This window comes from Procambarus clarkii, chromosome 14 (assembly GCF_040958095.1).
Source record: "Procambarus clarkii isolate CNS0578487 chromosome 14, FALCON_Pclarkii_2.0, whole genome shotgun sequence".
Lineage (NCBI taxonomy): Eukaryota > Metazoa > Arthropoda > Malacostraca > Decapoda > Cambaridae > Procambarus > Procambarus clarkii.
Genome location: NC_091163.1, coordinates 9,987,401 through 10,007,611, shown reverse-complemented (window position 1 = coordinate 10,007,611; position 20,211 = coordinate 9,987,401). Strand labels below are relative to the sequence as shown.

Here is a 20,211-nt window from a genome sequence, read left to right as displayed (position 1 = left end):
TCTACATGTAATCTGGTAAGTGAACCTTCGTCCTAAACAAATAATATTCTCAAGATATAACTTTCTTGTGTTATAAATAGTTTAAAATATTAAAAATCTATGCTTAACTCATTTTCTTTGAAACGTTCTGAAGAATTGTGTTGGTCCGTACATGAGAATCTAGGGATTACCCAAATAATTTTCGAATTTCATATTTTACATACTACATATTGAGAATAATACACCTTATTAACGTAACCAAACCTAACAAAAAACATAACCATGAATAGGGTGTAGAGAAGTGCACTAATTACATACTGGTTTTGATGTGATTACCTCCAGGATATGTCCTCTCTGAAGACAGTTTAGAACTCTTCCTCCTAGAATGATCACCGTGAACCAAAGCTGAATGTAAGTTTTAAATCTTGCAAACAAACGTGCAAATTCTAAATTATGAAAGTTGACACTCTGGGTAATTTGCATTTTCTTTCAGATCCTGAGATAAGGTGAATGACTTCGTCGCCGGGCACTTTGGGAATGACATCAATGCCGGGCACTTGACGGCTGTGCCTTGATAAGTGAGCCTGGAACTTGGTACATGATCCTGGAACTCGTTAAGCGAGTCTGGAACTTGATAGTCGAGTCTTGACCTTTTAACAAGTAAATTTACGACTTGATGAATGTAGTGACGGGATCAGTACGGCCCTTGGCACCAGAGCCACAACTCGGCGGGCAAGGCCAACACTGACAATTGAAGCCGGGACTTAAAAGGTGTCACCTGGAGCTGAGAGCCGAGGGCGTGCCTTGGAGCTAAGAGCCAAGGGCGTGCCTTGGAGCTAAGAGCCAAGGGCGTGCCTTGGAGCTAAGAGCCAAGGGCGTGCCTTGGAGCTAAGAGCCAAGGGCGTGCCTTGGAGCTGAAGGCGTGTCTTGGAGCTGAGAGCAGAGGGCGTGACTTTACAGTACAGACAAGGAACTGAGACAGGGTTAATCAAAGCTACCATGGCGGAGTCGACACGCCTCTCCGAGCTGACCAAGGCCGATCCTCCTCTTACTAACTACAACACCTTGAAGGATGAAGAGGAACCACAAGGTAAATGGTTTTTGTTTTTAATAATAATAATAAATAATAAATGTTTATTCAGGTAAGGTACATACATACAAGAGATTTTACAAAAATTGATAGATTTATAGATAGAGCTAGTACATACAATGCCTAAAGCCACTATTACGCAAAGCGTTTCGGGCAGGAAAAACATTAAAGACTATAACTTAATACTAATTGAGTTTAAAGTATAAAATGTGTTGAGAACAAGTAAAAATATAAAAGGGGGGAACATGGCTGAAAAAGCAACACAAATACAATTAGGTCGACAAACAGCGTTGCTTAAAAAAGCAGACATGGGTTGACAATATAGGGGTAAGGTTACAGGGAATTTATTAGGTAGTGCTTCGTTTTTATACTACACTGGTTGAGAGGGGTACAGTCTTTTAACATGATGGGGAAGGTCATTCCACATTCTGGGTCCCTTGATTTGTAGAGCATTTCTAGTTTAAGTCGTACTTTTGGACTATCAAAACTGTATTTGTTTCTGGTGTGGTGCTCATGGGTTCTGTTACAACCTTCAATGAAGCTTTTGAGGTCAGGATTGGCATTACAGTTCAGCGTTTTATATAAGTATAATACACATGAGAGAATGTACAGTGACTTAATGTCCAACATATTCAGAGATTTGAGTAGGGGTACCGAGTGATGTCTGGGGCCAGAGTTGGATATTGTCCTAATAGCAGATTTAGATTTTCGATATCTATAGATGATAGTCGTGGATGGTTGGTGTGTATTAACTATTTGTGCTTGCAGGGTTGGGGCTATTAGCTCTTGGAACCCGCCTTTCTAACCGTCGCTTGATTAATGTGCTGACTTACGATCTATTTTTCTTTTATTATATCTACTACATATTTTAATAATAATAATATAGCAGCATCTTCAGAAGGACATAGCTGCCTGGGAGAAAGTTCAGCTCATTATGGCATATTCTGAACGTACAGTGGAACCATTATGGAGCATCTTGAACGTAGAGTGGAATCTCTATGGCACATCTGATGAGATCCTCATCGGATCACTAGGGCACATCCCGATGGGATCCTTATGGCACATCTGATGGGATCCTTATGACACATCCCGATGGGATCCCTATGGCACATCCCGATGGGATCCCTATGGCACATCCCGATGGGATCCTTATAGCACACCTCGATGGGATGCTTACGGCAAATCCCGATATGATTCTTGGGAGGCGGTGATCCCCCCAGCTCCAGGTGCTGGGGGGTGGCCTGGAGTCATCGTCCCACAGATGGCGCCAGCGGTGTGTTTACCCTGGGAGGAGCAGCATCGTCTGCTAGGAGTGTCAGAGGCGGCCTTCCTGCTGCCCCGGCGCTATGGTGGTCCTGCTTCAGTAGCCCCCAGCGTGTGACAAGATTAGCGTGCAGCTGAGGCTAGGAGGGCCCGGCCCCAGGGGCGCTGCCTTTTCTCGAGATAGCACCATGAGCGACCATGATGTGGACGATATTGCCTTCCTCACAGGTGAGACCAGTTCCTTAATTCTTCTGGTCCAGCTCCCTTGGGCCTCTTTGGTTCAAGTCCCTGGCCACTTTGGCCCAGTCTACTCCCTACCCACCCTCCCTTCCTCTGGACCAGTACCCTGCCGCTGCCCCCCTCTTCTCTGTACCTGCATCCTGCCCCGTCCCCTGCCCCCTGTGGTCTAGCCCCTCTCCCTCTAGTGTAGCTCTCTGCCCCATCTTCATCACTGGTCCAGTTGGCCGCTGTCGTCACTGGTCCAGCTGGCCGCTGTCGTCACTGGTCCAGTTGGCCGCTGTCGTCACTGGTCCAGTTGGCCGCTGTCGTCACTGGTCCAGTTGGCCGCTGTCGTCACTGGTCCAGTTGGCCGCTGTCGTCACTGGTCCAGTTGGCCGCTGTCGTCACTGGTCCAGTTGGCCGCTGTCGTCACTGGTCCAGTTGGCCGCTGTCGTCACTGGTCCAGTTGGCCGCTGTCGTCACTGGTCCAGTTGGCCGCTGTCGTCACTGGTCCAGTTGGCCGCTGTCGTCACTGGTCCAGTTGGCCGCTGTCGTCACTGGTCCAGTTGGCCGCTGTCGTCACTGGTCCAGTTGGCCGCTGTCGTCACTGGTCCAGTTGGCCGCTGTCGTCACTGGTCCAGTTGGCCGCTGTCGTCACTGGTCCAGTTGGCCGCTGTCGTCACTGGTCCAGTTGGCCGCTGTCGTCACTGGTCCAGTTGGCCGCTGTCGTCACTGGTCCAGTTGGCCGCTGTCGTCACTGGTCCAGTTGGCCGCTGTCGTCACTGGTCCAGTTGGCCGCTGTCGTCACTGGTCCAGTTGGCCGCTGTCGTCACTGGTCCAGTTGGCCGCTGTCGTCACTGGTCCAGTTGGCCGCTGTCGTCACTGGTCCAGTTGGCCGCTGTCGTCACTGGTCCAGTTGGCCGCTGTCGTCACTGGTCCAGTTGGCCGCTGTCGTCACTGGTCCAGTTGGCCGCTGTCGTCACTGGTCCAGTTGGCCGCTGTCGTCACTGGTCCAGTTGGCCGCTGTCGTCACTGGTCCAGTTGGCCGCTGTCGTCACTGGTCCAGTTGGCCGCTGTCGTCACTGGTCCAGTTGGCCGCTGTCGTCACTGGTCCAGTTGGCCGCTGTCGTCACTGGTCCAGTTGGCCGCTGTCGTCACTGGTCCAGTTGGCCGCTGTCGTCACTGGTCCAGTTGCCCGCTGTCGTCACTGGGTCCAGTTGGCCGCTGTCGTCACTGGTCCGGTTCCCCGCCGTCACTACTGGTCCGGTTCCCCGCCGTCACTACTGGTCCGGTTCCCCGCCGTCACTACTGGTCCGGTTCCCCGCCGTCACTACTGGTCCGGTTCCCCGCCGTCACTACTGGTCCGGTTCCCCGCCGTCACTACTGGTCCGGTTCCCCGCCGTCACTACTGGTCCGGTTCTCCGCCGTCACTACTGGTCCGGTTCTCCGCCGTCACTACTGGTCCAGTTCCCCACCCCCACTACTGGTCCGGTTCCCCACCGCCACTACTGGTCCGGTTCCCTGCCGTCACTACTGGTCCAGTTCCCCACCCCCACTACTGGTCTGGTTCCCCACCCCCACTACTGGTCCAGTTCCCCACCGCCACTACTGGTCCGGTTCCCCACCGCCACTACTGGTCCAGTTCCCCACCCCCACTACTGGTGCGGTTCCCCACCGCCACTACTGGTCCGGTTCCCTGCCGTCACTACTGGTCCAGTTCCCCACCCCCACTACTGGTCTGGTTCCCCACCCCCACTACTGGTCCAGTTCCCCACCGCCACTACTGGTCCGGTTCCCTGCCGTCACTACTGGTCCAGTTCCCCACCGCCACTACTGGTCCGGTTCCCTGCCGTCACTACTGGTCCAGTTCCCCACCCCCACTACTGGTCTGGTTCCCCACCCCCACTACTGGTCCAGTTCCCCACCGCCACTACTGGTCCAGTTCCCCACCCCCACTACTGGTGCGGTTCCCCACCGCCACTACTGGTCCGGTTCCCCACCGCCACTACTGGTCCGGTTCCCCACCGCCACTACTGGTCCGGTTCCCCACCCCCACTACTGGTCCGGTTCCCCACCGCCACTACTGGTCCGGTTCCCCACCCCCACTACTGGTCCGGTTCTCTACCCCCACTACTGGTCCGGTTCCCCACCGCCACTACTGGTCCGGTTCCCCACCCCCACTACTGGTCCGGTTCCCCACCCCCACTACTGGTCCGGTTCCCCACCGCCACTACTGGTCCGGTTCCCCACCCCCACTACTGGTCCGGTTCCCCACCCCCACTACTGGTCCGGTTCCCCACCCCCACTACTGGTCCGGTTCCCCACCCCCACTACTGGTCCGGTTCCCCACCCCCACTACTGGTCCGGTTCCCCACTGCCACTACTGGTCCAATCGCCCCACCACTGATTCCACCCTCATCCCCCTGGCCCCACCCACTGGGCCCCACCCACCGGGCCCCACCCACCGGGCCCCACCCACCGGGCCCCACCCACCGGGCCCCATTTACCCCCCTGACCAAACTCTCTGGTCCAGCTTCCTTTGGCCCCCATTGGGCCCATGTAACCTGCCCACTACACAGTATATCAGTCAGCATACTCCTGTTCTATATATGATATTACAGTGTAACCTCGAATGTCTGGACTATTGTTCTGGATTTCGAATTGGCTAATTTAACTCTCTTTGTTTCAGCCAAAATTATGTTAAGACAACCCAATCCACACATGTGAAAGGAAAGTGGTGATGTTTTGGTCCATCCTGGAAGTTACGACTTTAATGTCATGTGTGTGTGATTTGGGTTATTTGTTTCCAACCTTGTTAATGCGACTTATTTTATGCGTATTAAATATTTGTATATTTAGACACAATACAGTAAGGTATATATATATATTATACATACTGGTAGTGAGTTTTTAATGATATATTATTAGTCTTCTTTATAATAAACATGATTTACCTGGAGCATGCTTGGAGAGGGTTTTGGGTGTTCTTTTTCCTGAGCCCGGCCTGAGGCCAGGCTTGACTTGTGATAACTTGGTCCAACAGGCTGTTGCTTGGAGTGGCCTGCAGGCCCACATATCTACTGCAGCGTGATTGGTCTGGCACTTTTTTCCAAGAACCTGTCCAAGTGCCTCTTAAATGCATATTATCTTTGTTCAGCATTAAATGTGTATAACAGCCAACAAAGTTGTTAAAAATATAATTTTGACTTATTGTTGTTCAGTTTATCCTTAATATCCACTAGCAGCAATATTATGGTAAAACAACATGGATTTTCGTCCAAATTCAAAATAAGAGATGCTTTGGAGAGTAAGCCGGCTAAATGCCATATCCTTGGCCCACAACCAAGGGTTCCAAGTTCCATCCCTGGGTAGGGACAGATAGTTGGACTAGTTTCCTTTCACCTATTGCATCTGTTCACCTAGTTGCAAATAGGTTGCCAGTTGTTTGGCAACTGTTATGGGTTGCATCCTGGGCCACTTGGGGTGGACGGTAGAGCGACGGTCTCACGTCATACAGGTCGGCGTTTAATCCCTGACTGTCCAAGTGATTGGGCACCATTCTTTTCCCCCGTCCCAAATCCTTATCCTGACTCCTTCCAAGTGCTATATAGTCGTAATGGCTTTTTGCTTTCCCCCTGATAGTTCCCTTCCCTTCATCCTGGGAAAGGTCAGTATTTGGCCTGATCTGCACAATGTGATCATTGCAGCAGCAGAAACCCAGGCTCTTATAATGGAGGGAGACAAAAGACTGGATGATTCTGACATTTCAAGCAGAACACTTTCTTGACCTGGTACGGGACACACTAATTTTTTTTCCTCACATAGCTTAAGCCCACTTGAGGTAACAACATTCTAGGTCTTGCATTAACGTCAGAAGTGAACATTATGAATCAAATACAGGTAGGGGGAGAATCTTCCCTCTGTGTGATCACAATATGTAAGATGGACCTCAAAAATAGAAACCCTAATAAAAATCTTGGTTGATGACTTTCTAGACTACCCTCGAGAAGGAATGAGAGAGGAATTGCAAAACACCTTCTTGAAGGAAACTAATAGAAGATCAAAATGGGGTGAGAATAGCTTGAGCTACCTCATCCCGTTGTGTGTATTTTACCTCAATAAACTTATTTCAATTTCAATTTCAATAGAAGATCAAGGTACGGAAGTATCGTAGGGAAAACTTACAAAATGTCATTACTGAACTTGTTCAAAAATATGTGCCAAGTAAGAGAAAGAAAAGAAAGAGTACTGTATATATAAACAAAATTAATAACCAAGCTTAAACTCTGGAGCAGATATCAAACTGCAAAGAACAACATAGATTATGCACCCCATCGTTCTGTTTAAATGGTACTTTTTTAACTATGTGGACCATCATACAGAGACAAAATGGACAATCAGAATAATTTTGTACTACAGTATTCACTTTATAGAGTTCGAAAAAATAAAGCTGAAAACCAAACTTAAATATTCCTGGGCCTAGTGCTGCAGCACATACATGTACTATACTAGACCTCAAATAGCGTGTATTAGGCCTATGAAGGTTAGGTTAGGTTAATTTTTCTTTGCAACATCATTACAAAAACTTTTCCACTTTGTTCATATAAATACAGTAGCACCAATTTCTCCTTTCTAATTGCTTTTTACGTCAGTATATGTACGATGGTCCTCATCGTTACTATAAGTACTACCTAGACAGGAGGATAGGATGGATTATGAGATATACAGAAGGGGCCTTAAATTTAACCACCCAAGAAATCAGATTTGTCAAAAGAAACTATGAAAGAAACCTTGCTTAAAACAAAGGAAGATCGAAAGTCTATCTATGCCTATATAAAAAGCAAAACCAAAGCACAAGACTAAGTTCTCCCTCCGGTTCTCTCCTTTCTGTTCTCCCTCCCTCTTTCCCATTCCCTCTCCCTCCTGTTCTGTCTATTGTGTTCTTCCTGTTCTCTCTCTCCATCCCTCCCAGTAACATTATCCATACATTGTGTGTGTGTGATGAACAGGTGTAAATCTGCTGGAAAACTCTGAAAAACTAAATTCCCATTTCAGACCATGAATTGTCGGTTGTAGAAAGCCAATCCTACTTAGAGGCGCAAGCATCAGGCCTCCAACCTCGGACAAACATACTCTTCTTTTATAGATATTGTGTTTATGTATTACATAGAGACATCCTGCTAGGAATATTATGTTAAGACAGATGTGAAAATGTTCAGAAACAAACTGCCTACCAATAAATGAACAGTTCATCACTGGCCATCCTCGGTATACAAGAAACATCGAGAAGTGCTTTTGCCAAGAGACTTTCTAGATTAAACCCACTAACGTAAATACTTCTTTGAAGGCAAGAGAAACAACATATATGTGTCTGTTACACTGTTTTAATTTACATTATAAACAACATTGATATATTGACCAGACCACACACTAGAAGGTGAAGGGACGACGACGTTTCGGTCCGTCCTGGACCATTCTCACAATCGACTTGAGAATGGTCCAGGACGGACCGAAACGTCGTCGTCCCTTCACCTTCTAGTGTGTGGTCTGGTCAACATACTTTAGCCACGTTATTGTGACTCATCGCCTGAACATTGATATATGGAACAAAATTTTCAGTCTCATTTGTATGGATGTCATCTCTCATAATTGTTGTCCAGCATGATAATACAGAGAAGGCAGCTAAAACTGCATGTGATTAGCCCTAAATTGAACTAGACTTGGGTATTTCAATCTTACTACAGTATTTCAGGAAATGAGGGCTAATAGAGGTGTAATCGCCGACACTAAAGGCATAATGGACTAGAATAAAGATTTATATGTTTAGAACCAACAACTATATGCAGAAACAGTACAAAACATCCATTAGACAGTACTCACTTTAATTGTATTCGCCTAGTTGTGCTTGCGGGGGTTGAGCTTTGGCTCTTTGGTTCCGCCTCTCGACCGTCAATCAACAGGTGTACAGGTTCCTGAGCCTATTGGGCTCTATCATACCTACACTTGGAAGTGATGTGTATGGAGTCTGCCTCCACCACATCACTTCCTAATGCATTCCATTTATTAACTACTGTACTGCACTCTGACACTAACAAAATTCTTTCTAATGTCTGGCTCATTTGGGCACTCACTTTCCACCTGTGTCCCCTAGTGCATATGCCCCTTGTGTTAAATAAACTGTCTTTGTCTACCCTATCAATTCCTTTGAGAATCTTGAATGTGGTGATCATGTCTCCCCCCTCCCAACTCTCCTGTCTTCCAGCGACGTGAGGTTTAATTCCCGTAGTCTTTCCTCGTAGCTCATGCCCCTCAGATCGGGCACTAGTCTGGTGGCATACTTCTGAACCTTCTCCAATTTAGTTTTATGCTTGACAAGATATGGACTCCACGCTGGAGCTGCATACTCCAAGATTGGTCTGACATATGTAGTACACAAGGTTCTGAATGATACCTTACACAAGTTTCTAAAGGCTGTTCTTATGTTGGCCAACCTGTCATATGCCGCTGATGTTATCCTCTTGATGTAGGCTTCGGGGAACAGGTGACATTGTAATTGCCAGATTTAGGATGGGATATGGATACTTATGGCAGGTGGCTGCAGGTAATGAATTGCCCACCAGTGAGCATTCAGTTGTAAATATATGAACAAGAGCTAGGATACACGCTGCTATGGGCTGCTTCCTGGATGTGTGTGTGTGTGGGGGGGGGGGTGGAATTATTTAGTGGTTAGTAACAGTTAATTGATTGACAGCTGAGAGGCGGACTGAAAGAGCAGAGCTCAACCCCTGCAATCACAACTAGGTGAATACTCTCCAACACTTAATAATAATAATAATAATAATAATAATAATAATAATAATAATAATAATAATAATAATAATAATAGTAATAATAATTATAATTGTATTATTATTACAGTATTATTATTATTATTATATGTGAATGCCCTGTTCTCAGTGATTTATGACCAAAGGGTATGAGAGAGTTCACGCTCTGCAACTACTTCATACTCTCAAATATTGTCCGATATTCTTGTGCTCTACCCAAAGTTTGCTAGTGAAGGGTAGTAGACTAGTCTCACATCTCATGTTTTCTCCTTATTTTGAGTATGACTAACCATTTTGTGAGATGGGGGATATTAGATAAACTCATAGCTAGCTCTTGATCTATACTCTGTAACCCTTCATATATATAATAAGGTAGCAGTATACTGCTGTGTGTGTATACCTATGTTTCTTAAAAACAAAAACAAAAGTTGCAACACCATTGTAACTGTTGCATGTATCTGATTATCTTGCAGGACATGTGCCCAAGTGGAGCGTCTGTCATTCTGTTTTTTTTTTTCTTTACCCCACTACCCACATACTCACCCTGAAACACACGCACACCTCGCTCTCTCTCTCTCTCTCTCAGCATCACACTAAATCCAAGTTTTGTGTGTGATCTGAGAGCAAAATTGGGCTTTATTTAGATATTTCATTTATTTTGGTGGTGCAGATTTTTGAGGTTACACTGTATAATATTATGTACCGGCACCATCTGTTTGTATAGTATTGATCTCTGCATGCTGCCCTGGCCCAGACATCTGGCCACATGATTTTGACTTTAGTTCCCCCCTCTTGAATTTTTGTCCTTTTTACCCCATGTGATAGTAATCAGCTTGTGTGTGATGGCTTAAACACTGATGTCATTGATTATTGCAGTACAGGTTACCAATTTTAATTGGTAAAATTGCCTTATTTTAATTGGCCCTTAAGATACTGGCAGTTGCTTTTCATGCAGAACATTCGTTTGTTATTGTGATTGACTATCAGTGTTTTCATAGCCTTTGTGTCTTTTTTTTTTTTTTTTATAACCCAATATATTCCATAGTGATCAAAATCCGAAGCTGGCTTTTTCTCATCTTTAGCAGATATCGGTCAAATTTTAATTAGTTTTGTCGGGGACAGGCAACCTGTGTTTATATATATATACAGTATATATATATACAGTACTGTACTGTATATGGTACACCTATATCGAGGTTCTTCCAAGGTTGAACTACTGGCTTTCTCCAGAATGCAGTCCCACAACAGTTGATTATCTCCCAAGTACATACTGTGTTTACTGCTAGGTGAACGGAAGTATTAGGTGAAAGGAAACGTGCTCGACCATTTCTGTCCCACCCAAGATTTGAACCCAAGATTCCAGATTGTGAGTTGAGAACAAACCCAACTGTACTAGTTGTTACCATCCACATTGGTGTTGCTTCTTAATTAACGACCCTCACAGACGCCACTGCTAAAGAAGCCATTCGTACATATCCAATCTCTCTGAAATTAATTTTCTACTTGGATTTCAACCCTGTCATTCATGATGCAACCACCGGCCATTAGAGAGAAAGATGGTTGCCTATTACTAATAACAAATTATGTACAGTACATGTACTATAATAAGTGACCTATTCCTGTGAACTTCCTCCTGCCACCGTAAGAGGAAGTGGGGAAATGTCTGGCGAGAGATTACGTACTTGCCACACATTAAGTCATGGGCATATGATGGAGCAGAGACCTATACTGTATCTTATTGTTAGAACTGCATTTTTCTGCCAACAGTTGCTCAATCCCATGTAGAATTTCCTGATTTTTAGAATCGGAAATTTTGCTTTCCGAGTGTTCCTTTTGAGTCTAAATATTTTTTGGAGTTACAGTTGAGCTTTCCATAATCTGCTGCCTTGGTTTTTATATTACAGTCTGTGCTCTGTAATTTGGTTTATATGGGGTCCACCCCCATTTGAGTTAGCAAATTTTTTTACCAGGAAAGTCCAAACATTAACATTGCAATTTATTCGGGTTTTTGTTCTGCACAAATCTTAGCAACACAAATTTCTGTTAGAGTTCAGAAGTCAGTGATTTGAACTCAAATTTACTCGGGTTTCTCTTGGTACAGCCCATCCTCCTGATGTGATAGTACTGTACTTATAGTAACTATATGGTCAAACTTTAAAATAATTACTGTTGAACCCCCCAAAAGTTGATATTTTATATTATTTAATTACTGTAGCCCAAATGGCATTCTAGAAAACTGGAACCGCAACTAAAGAACCTAAAACTTGTCTAACGCTGTCCAAGTAATCGTAGGCCTAGTATAGCAGTACATGTACAAGTACTAGTACAAGTACAAGTACTACATAGTATAGCAGTACATGTACTGTACAAGCTGTACTATGCCCAAGAATGTTTACATTTGGGTTTAGCTTTTTACTTGGCCTTTACAAAATTAATATTGTAATACAAAACATAAACATTTTGTGGAGTCCAACAGTACATATTGGTACATTTGGCCAAATAGTTGCTATAAGTACTATCATTTTTAGGATAATTGGTTGTTCGGTATAACATTTTAAACTGAATATCTATTTGGGATAAAGGTAAAAAAAAAAAAAGGTTAAAAATTCGAACGTGAATTAATTCGGATTACTCAGATATTCAGGGTACTGGAATCCAAATTACCGAGATCTTGCAGAATTTGTATTATTAAACTTGCATTCCCTACAGAAAAAAAAATTGCTCTTGATTATTGTTATCATATTTTGAAAAGTCAGTTGTGATTTCCTAATATTATTGCCTGTACCTGTATGAGTGTTTGTACAGGAGTGGCATGCGGGACGTTTATAGTGAAACAAGTAATCGGAGGATATCATTAGTGTTTGTGATGTTGAAGAGGTCAAGAGTTAAATTAGTTTCTACAGCATAGAGATCTTTGATGAGAGTTGCCAGACAAGTCAAGGTGCAGTGAGTTATTACTATAAAAATGTTTTTTTTTTTTTCCCATTTAGGATATTATTAAAATTACAGCCAGTGGCTGATCACTAATCTGTTGAATGTTGGCCCTTCCTCATGCCATTATTTGCTGTAGCAAATAGTCCAAGCCACAAATATGAAATAAAAGTGGTGACATTTTGTTCCATGATATACATGTATTAGGTTTATTTTTTATTTTTTTATTTATACAAGACAGTACATTGGGTTTGAGAGTACATAGCATTGATGATTTTACACTCTTGCAAAGCCACTAACACGCACAGCATTTCGGGCAGGTCCTGAATCTTACAGATAATTTTAAGTAGGTAATTTGTACCAAAATTTGACGATTTTGGCCATGACGTACCTATCTTCATGTCTGATAACTAACGTTATTTTTTGCATAACATGAAAGAAGATGCAGTAGTTTTATGCAGCTTCCTTATTATTAGAATGTAATGGGTAGAATAAGTGCCCCTAAGGTTAGTAGTTAAGATGAAGCATACAGCAGTTGCTGTTTGTGTATGGCATACTCTGTACCTATTGCTGTGTTCATTGTAATATGTATGTGCCATGACCTCCACCACTGATACTGTACTGACAGTTGTACAGTGTAGAGTAAGACATCTGGAGCTTGTGGTGAACTTGTGACCTACAGGGTGTGACGGCCATGACCTACAGGTTGTGACGGCTGTGACTTACAGGGCATGGCGGTCGTGACCTACAGGGGGGTGACGGCTGTGACCTACAGGGGGTGACGACCGTGACCTACAGGGGGTGACGACTGTGACCTACAGGGGGTGACAACTGTGACCTACAGGGGGTGACAACTGTGACCTACAAGGGGTGACAATTTTAACCTACAGGGGGCGTGACGACCGTGACCTCAAGGGGGGGGGGCGACGACCGTGACCTACGGGGGGGTGACGACCGTGACCTACAGGGGGGGGGGGGTGACGACCGTGACCTACGGGGGGGGTTGCGACCGTGATCTACAGGGGGGTGACGACCGTGACCCACAGGGGGAGGTGACGACCACGACATACGGGGTGGGGGGGTGACGACTGTGACCTACAGGGGGGTGACGAACGTGACCTACGGGGGGGTGACGAACGTGACCTACAGGGGGGTGACGAACGTGACCTACAGGGGGGTGACGACCGTGACCTACAGGGGGGTGACGACCGTGACCTACAGGGGGATGACGACCGTGACCTACATTGAGTGACAACAAGCTTGTGCTCATATCCCTACTATGGTTCACAGTAAACATTTTGGTTTCAAAATTTATCAATGTAATGTTCAAGCCATATAGCAAATAAGCAATTTCTTGGTCTTGTTCACTATTTCATTTTCATTTAATCCTTTTTTTTATTGAAAGTGACTGCATAGTATCCTGATAGTTCAAGTAAGGGTAAGTTTATCTCAATACAAGGTTATTAAACTTAGTTCTCTTTATTATAACCATACCTAATAAAATATCCCCAAATCTGCATAACATTTGATCATAAAATGCCCAGTAAAGTACTAAAGCATGAAAAATTCTGTTCCTCCTTTGTTTTTTTCCATAATTAGCCACTGATGCCACCATAGGACTCACGTGTGAGTAAATATGTACGGTAGTGACTTTAGAAGCACCACGCTTGTTTTTACCTCAGCCACTCACAGCAGTTTCTAACATAGGCATCTGATCATTTCGCGGTGTCGGCTGGATAGCATCCCTATAATTTTATTCCTATTGCATTTTTACTTTCAAAATGAATGATAACATTAGTATAGTATTGGCCTTTATAAATGTGATCTTTGTGTCCTGCCAAATTCTTTTAAGTCATTTGAATAAGGTGATGTGCAATTTGTTCACCTGTTTATATTAAACAAGTTGTACTCGGGCCAATATCTATCCCCCCTGAGAATATTATTGCTTAGAAAACTCTTTAGTTAAGTGAACTTAAAGTAGCTAGATTTCCCTATTCTATAGTCCTCATTTTCTAATACCTTTTCAACCTATCTCTTCGCGGTTTGCTATTTCCAATTTAAATTTAATATTAGCTTGTTACAAAATTACTATAAGCAAGCTTGCATTGTATTTCAGTTGAATTATTAAGCAAAATTTGAATCAGTAATTCTTCAAGTACAGTACAAGGCATATAAGGCTATGCTATAAAAAAATGCTTTTCCACCCTTTTGCCAGAAAAAGTTATATTCTAGAGATTTTAACCTTTTTTGGATACAGAACTATTATCAATAAAAAAAATATAAAAAATCTTTCATGTGGACTCTCTCTTGCAGGGTCGCCCAACGAGAGCGGCTTCATGGTTAACAAGCGTGCTATGTATGAGCCTGGGGCGGTGATGGTGTGCTCGCAGAAACGCGCATGTTGTGTCGTTACATTAGGCTTCATTGCCATCATTGCTGTTGCTCTTATTGTTGCTTTTACCAAACCAGGTATGTAATTAAGTGTTTGTCAGGAATACTGTACTTTGATTTCAATGAGTGTTAAGTATATTTCAAACAAATTTACTTCCATTCTTTTCTAGTATATTTTAAGCAAGTGTTAGTTAAAAGGATTGCGATGTTTTGTAACTTGACTTCAGCAAAGCTTTTGATACTGTGCCTTGTGAAAGATTAAAAAGGTAGGGGCTCATGGTATTGAGGGAGCTGTCTTAAGTTGCATAAAGGCATGGTTATTTGTAAGGAAAAAAGAGAGTTAGTATGAATGGAGTAAAGTTGGAGTGGGAAACCTTTGTAAATGTAGTGCCCCAGGGCTCTGTCTCGGGACTCCAGTTGTTTGATGACCAACCACATGTCAGAAAATGAAGAAATGACGATGTTTTGGTCCATCCTGGACCATTATCAAATTGGTTCTTTATTTTCTGATGTGTGGTTTGGTTTTCATATTTTCAGTCACGTTATTGTGATTCTGTTGTTTACTATTATGCATACGGTAAATCATTGAGATAAAGGTTTGATGAGCAATATTTGCAAATTTGCAGATGATACAAAAATTGGGTGGGAAATAAGTTCAGAAAATTCAAAATCACTTCCAGATAATTTAGATGGACAAAATGGACAAAAGATTAGTTGATGTTGTTTAATGCTGACAAAATGTAGGGTCCTGAGGCAAGGTAATGAGGATAGTTACCAGGTTCTGTATATGCTGGATAGTGTTGAAATTGTGAAGTCTAAATGCACAAAAAAAAACTGGGAGTCATGATTAGTCAGGAGTTGAAGCCCCCCAAAATCGATGCTTAAATGTTCGGAATAAGGCAAATAGGATACAAGGTTTTATTTCTAGAAGCATTAGCAGTTGGACAACTAATGTTATTTTTTCAGCTTTACCTTGCTCTTGTTAGTCCATATTTAGATTATGGAATTCGGTTTTTGTAGCCATATTATAGAATTTACAGTACATAAATTCACTTCAACGAGTTCACAGAAGGATGACGAAAGTTATCTCGTGAATTGGAAATGTTTTGTATGACAAGATTAAATAGTTAACTTTACATTCTCTAGAAAGGCAGAGAGTAAGGGGTGACATGATGGAAGTATACTAATGAATGAAAGGGTATAATAATGTGTTAAATATATCGACACAAAATAAAACACAAAACGGTGGATATAAATTTTATGTTTAAATTCAGGAAAGACATGGGTAAATACTGGTTTGGAATAAGGTGGTTGATGTATGGAACAAATTATCAGGTACCATAAAATATGTGGGATCACTTGTTTTGTGCCTGTGGTCTGGATGAGAGTTTGGGTAGACATAAATTAGAGCTTCCTTCTATAGGCCCAATAGGCCCTCTGCAGTTTCCTTTATTCTAAGGTTCTCGCTTTAACCACTGAAAATTCACAACTAAAACTTATTTAATCATATTTTGTTTAAGGATGCCCAGAAGCAACATACACCGGGGAACCCATGCCAGGATTAAGCAGCCATCCAACAGTCTCGCCACCGAGCACGCCCCCAACAGCAACCAATGGAGAAGAGTTTCCTTGGACAGATGTTCGGCTGCCTTTTCACGTGCGACCTCTGCATTACGACATTCGTATCCATCCTAATTTAACAACTAGACATGTTCAAGGTGTGGTGTTATTAAACATTTCTGAGGTATCTTATTTGGTTGCATCCTAAATTAAGTTTCTACTGTCTCACTGTGAACTGTAATATTAGGTTGGGTGGCATTCTGGTACTGATGCAATGGGCAACTTTTCAAGCATTCTCCACGGTGATAGGAAGCACTGGAGGAAGCCATCCAGTTTGATTGGTGTAGGAAGCACAACCTGAGCAAATTCAAGTCCTTCGGAGCCTTCTTTGGCATCGAAGAGAAGTGGTTATAGAAACACTTAGGGTTGGGAGGGAATTATCAGGGCAGAGGTGCCAAGCCATTATGACTATATAGCACTTGAAAGGGGTCTGGATAAGGAGTTGGAATGGGACGGTGGGGAAGGAATGGTGCCCAACCACTTGGATGGTCGGGAATTGAACCCGACCTGCATGAAGTGAGACTGTCATTCTACTTGTCTCGCCACTCTACCGTCCAACCCAAGTGGTTGGACTTAGGGTTGGGATGTATCTTATTTGCAGGCAAATACAATGCGTTGTTATAGCATTAAGTTTAAAGTTCTATGTTGTGGCTTACACAAATGAAAATGGTAATACTGTAGAGAAGCTGGGCTTCAAAGTCACTTGTAATAAATGTATAAAACATGTTAATATAGTTTTCCCAGAAGATATCCTTTTAAATAAATTAGGGGGTGCATCTTCATCTTGTACACAATGTAATCGAATTAGTCATTAGATTACCTTATCATAATTTAATTACCTCATCTTAATTTAATTTAGCCAAATAGGAACAAACATTAACTTAATTAAGCTAAATAGGAACATCTTACAATGATTCAAAATTTTCCTTGACGTCCTCCAATGCAACTCCGATGATCTGAAAAAAAACTAAAAAAAAAAAAAACTTGGCAAATGTTACGTAGATAGTATTGATTATAAATTGGCTATAATAGTGGTTGATGCATGTCTTTCCTTTCCAGGAGAAATGACAATCAAGCTTACCACTATTGAGGAAACTACAGCCATTATCATCCATGGAAATGAACTAAATGTTTCCCAGTATTCACTAGAAAACAAGTATGGGAAACCTATTGAAATTCTGAAATTCCTTGTATATCCTCCACACCAACAGGCAAGTTAAAGTTTGTGCAGTCTGTAGGAACTAGAGCGGAGTTTACACAGTCAGTGGGAACTAGAGCGGAGTTTACACAGTCGGTGGGAACTAGAGCGGAGTTTATACAGTCGGTGGGAACTAGAGCGGGGTTTATACAGTCGGTGGGAACTAGAGCGGAGTTTACACAGTCAGTGGGAACTAGAGCGGGGTTTATACAGTCGGTGGGAACTAGAGCGGGGTTTATACAGTCGGTGGGAACTGGAGCGGGGTTTATACAGTCGGTGGGAACTAGAGCGGAGTTTATACAGTCGGTGGGAACTAGAGCGAGGTTTATACAGTCGGTGGGAACTAGAGCGGGGTTTATACAGTCGGTGGGAACTAGAGCGGGGTTTATACAGTCGGTGGGAACTAGAGCGGAGTTTACACAGTCGGTGGGAACTAGAGCGGAGTTTACACAGTCAGTGGGAACTAGAGCGGGGTTTATACAGTCGGTGGGAACTAGAGCGGGGTTTATACAGTCGGTGGGAACTAGAGCGGGGTTTATACAGTCGGTGGGAACTAGAGCGGGGTTTATACAGTTGGTGGGAACTAGAGCGGGGTTTATACAGTCGGTGGGAACTAGAGCGGGGTTTATACAGTCGGTGGGAACTAGAGCGGAGTTTACACAGTCGGTGGGAACTGGAGCGGGGTTTATACAGTCGGTGGGAACTAGAGCGGGGTTTACACAGTCGGTAGGAACTAGTGGGGTTTATACAGTCAATAGGAATTAGCTACCATTGTAGGGTTTATACAGTCAGTAAGAACTAGGTACCATTGTGAGGTTCATGCAGTCAATAGGATTTGGCTACTGGCATGTGATTTATTCAGTACAGTTGGAATGACTTTACTATAAGGTTGTTCCTGAATTACCTTGCTGTTGTCTGTTGTCAAAATAAAGCCTAAAAACCATGCAGTTCTTTCTCCATACACACTTTGGTTTTCCATGTAAACTTTACTGCACCCCTAGTATCAGTGTAGTGTACACTTGAATGAGGAATAGCGCTCACATCAGGTGAGGATGTATGTTATGATGTGACCGAGGTTCATAACACCAGCAAACATAAACATGTCCACAAGGGTCGTCACGAGGCTGTGATCCTCGTCACGGCCCTTGTGGATTTGTTCATTTGATGCATCACGTTAGTGTGATCTCTGTGTGTAGCAAACATAAAACAAATATATGTACTCATACAAAACAAATACAAAAAAAAAAAAAGTTGTTCAAATATTTTAGAGATGTTCTGGCTCCCCAAAACTACAATGGTGACCTGATTTCATCTGATAATGGTTGTCATAACAGCTAGTTGCTAACTAGTACTAGTATCAGTCATAATTAGCTTTCCTTTTGGAGTCCTCTAATTTATTTACAGGGGTATTGAGAGTGTTGTTCTGTTGTGGCTCAGTGGTGGATTCTTCTGTACTCTTCAATGTCTCCCTGCCCCAACTATGTGACAAGACCATTTGAAAAGTTGTTGTTTTTTTTGCTTACAGTTGTATTTGGGGTTGTCGGAAATCCTGCGCCGTGGAAGTAATTACACGCTCAAGATGAGCTTCGAAACAACACTGAAAGAGGCACTTGAAGGATTCTATCTATCATCATATGTGGACAGCGATGGAGAGAAAAGGTAATTGAAACTGGGGTGCTATGAAGATGTATAGGCAACTGCTTGTTTTATTGCATAATAAAGATTGAACCTTTATGAAATGTAAATAAAACACTAACCAGTTGACAATGTTACACATTTCAAAATATTAGACTGGTAAAATACACAGAGAAATCACATTATCGTGACATATTAATGCCGAGAGCGTGCCTGGGAACACCCAACACACAGGTTAGAACCCTCGTCACGGATGGGCTCACCATAGCCCGTACTACTTGGAACTTTTTGTTCCCAGTAGCTGAATCTTAAACAACATAAACAACAACCTCGTCACGTTTCCTGTGGATTTGTTTCTTAGAGTGGTAAAATATAATGCTTGGCTGTGTTTTTTTATTTTTAAATTCTGCCCTAACATTGGGGGGGGGGTACTAGTGTTCATATTAGTTTACTAGCTATTTCCTTAATGATTACATCATTATTTCAGTACTATAATATGACACTGTAGCACTACAGCAGGGCAGCTTGAGTAAGTCTGTCACCATATGTGCTAGACAGTTTTTTTTTATTATTACTTCATGTGGAATCATTTATAATTTGTTCAATTATTTTCCTGTGGGCCCTAAGTCTGTGGTTGGCCCTATTATGAGTTATTGATGTCAGTATTACCCAGTTGATCAATGAGTTTTCATGATTGTGTGTTAGTTTCAGTATGGTTGTATTCCGTGTGTTTTAAGAGTGTATACTGTAGTAGTGTGAAGATAAGCTATAGTTGATATTTTTCTAGTGTTTATTAGAGTTGGAATGGTGGGGGGCAATATTTCCCTGTACAGTATGTGATTTTTTTAAAGATAAATTCCCCTGTTCTGTTCAACAGTGCTTCTTTTCCCGCCAAACACGTGACGAAACTATGACGTTGCTACAACGTGCAAACAAAGTTTAACACCTAACAATTGTAACAACCAATATAGCAAGTTGTAACAACATTCTAATATGTCATAAAAGCATTATAATAAGATGTAACAACTTTATTACAAATTGTAACAAGGGAATCATAG

The 20,211-nt window shown here is 43.0% G+C and overlaps 1 protein-coding gene across 3 annotated transcripts in view; it reads left to right on the top strand.

Annotated features, from left to right (window-relative positions):
• LOC123771183 (endoplasmic reticulum aminopeptidase 1) overlaps window positions 1-20,211 on the top strand; it is a 62,427-nt gene that overhangs the window by 3,043 nt on the left and 39,173 nt on the right. Inside the window, exons 1-6 of one of the 3 annotated variants that reach the window (XM_069324361.1) lie at window positions 2,328-2,560; window positions 13,715-13,747; window positions 14,623-14,778; window positions 16,221-16,418; window positions 17,380-17,531; window positions 19,044-19,177. In XM_069324361.1, the coding sequence (XP_069180462.1) occupies window positions 14,646-14,778; window positions 16,221-16,418; window positions 17,380-17,531; window positions 19,044-19,177 (617 nt within the window). In that variant the 5' untranslated portion in view covers window positions 2,328-2,560; window positions 13,715-13,747; window positions 14,623-14,645. Of the gene's footprint in view, window positions 1-472; window positions 1,070-2,327; window positions 2,561-13,714; window positions 13,748-14,622; window positions 14,779-16,220; window positions 16,419-17,379; window positions 17,532-19,043; window positions 19,178-20,211 lie in introns of those variants that run through there. The other 2 variants (XM_045763635.2, XM_045763643.2) reach the window with 2 other exon arrangements.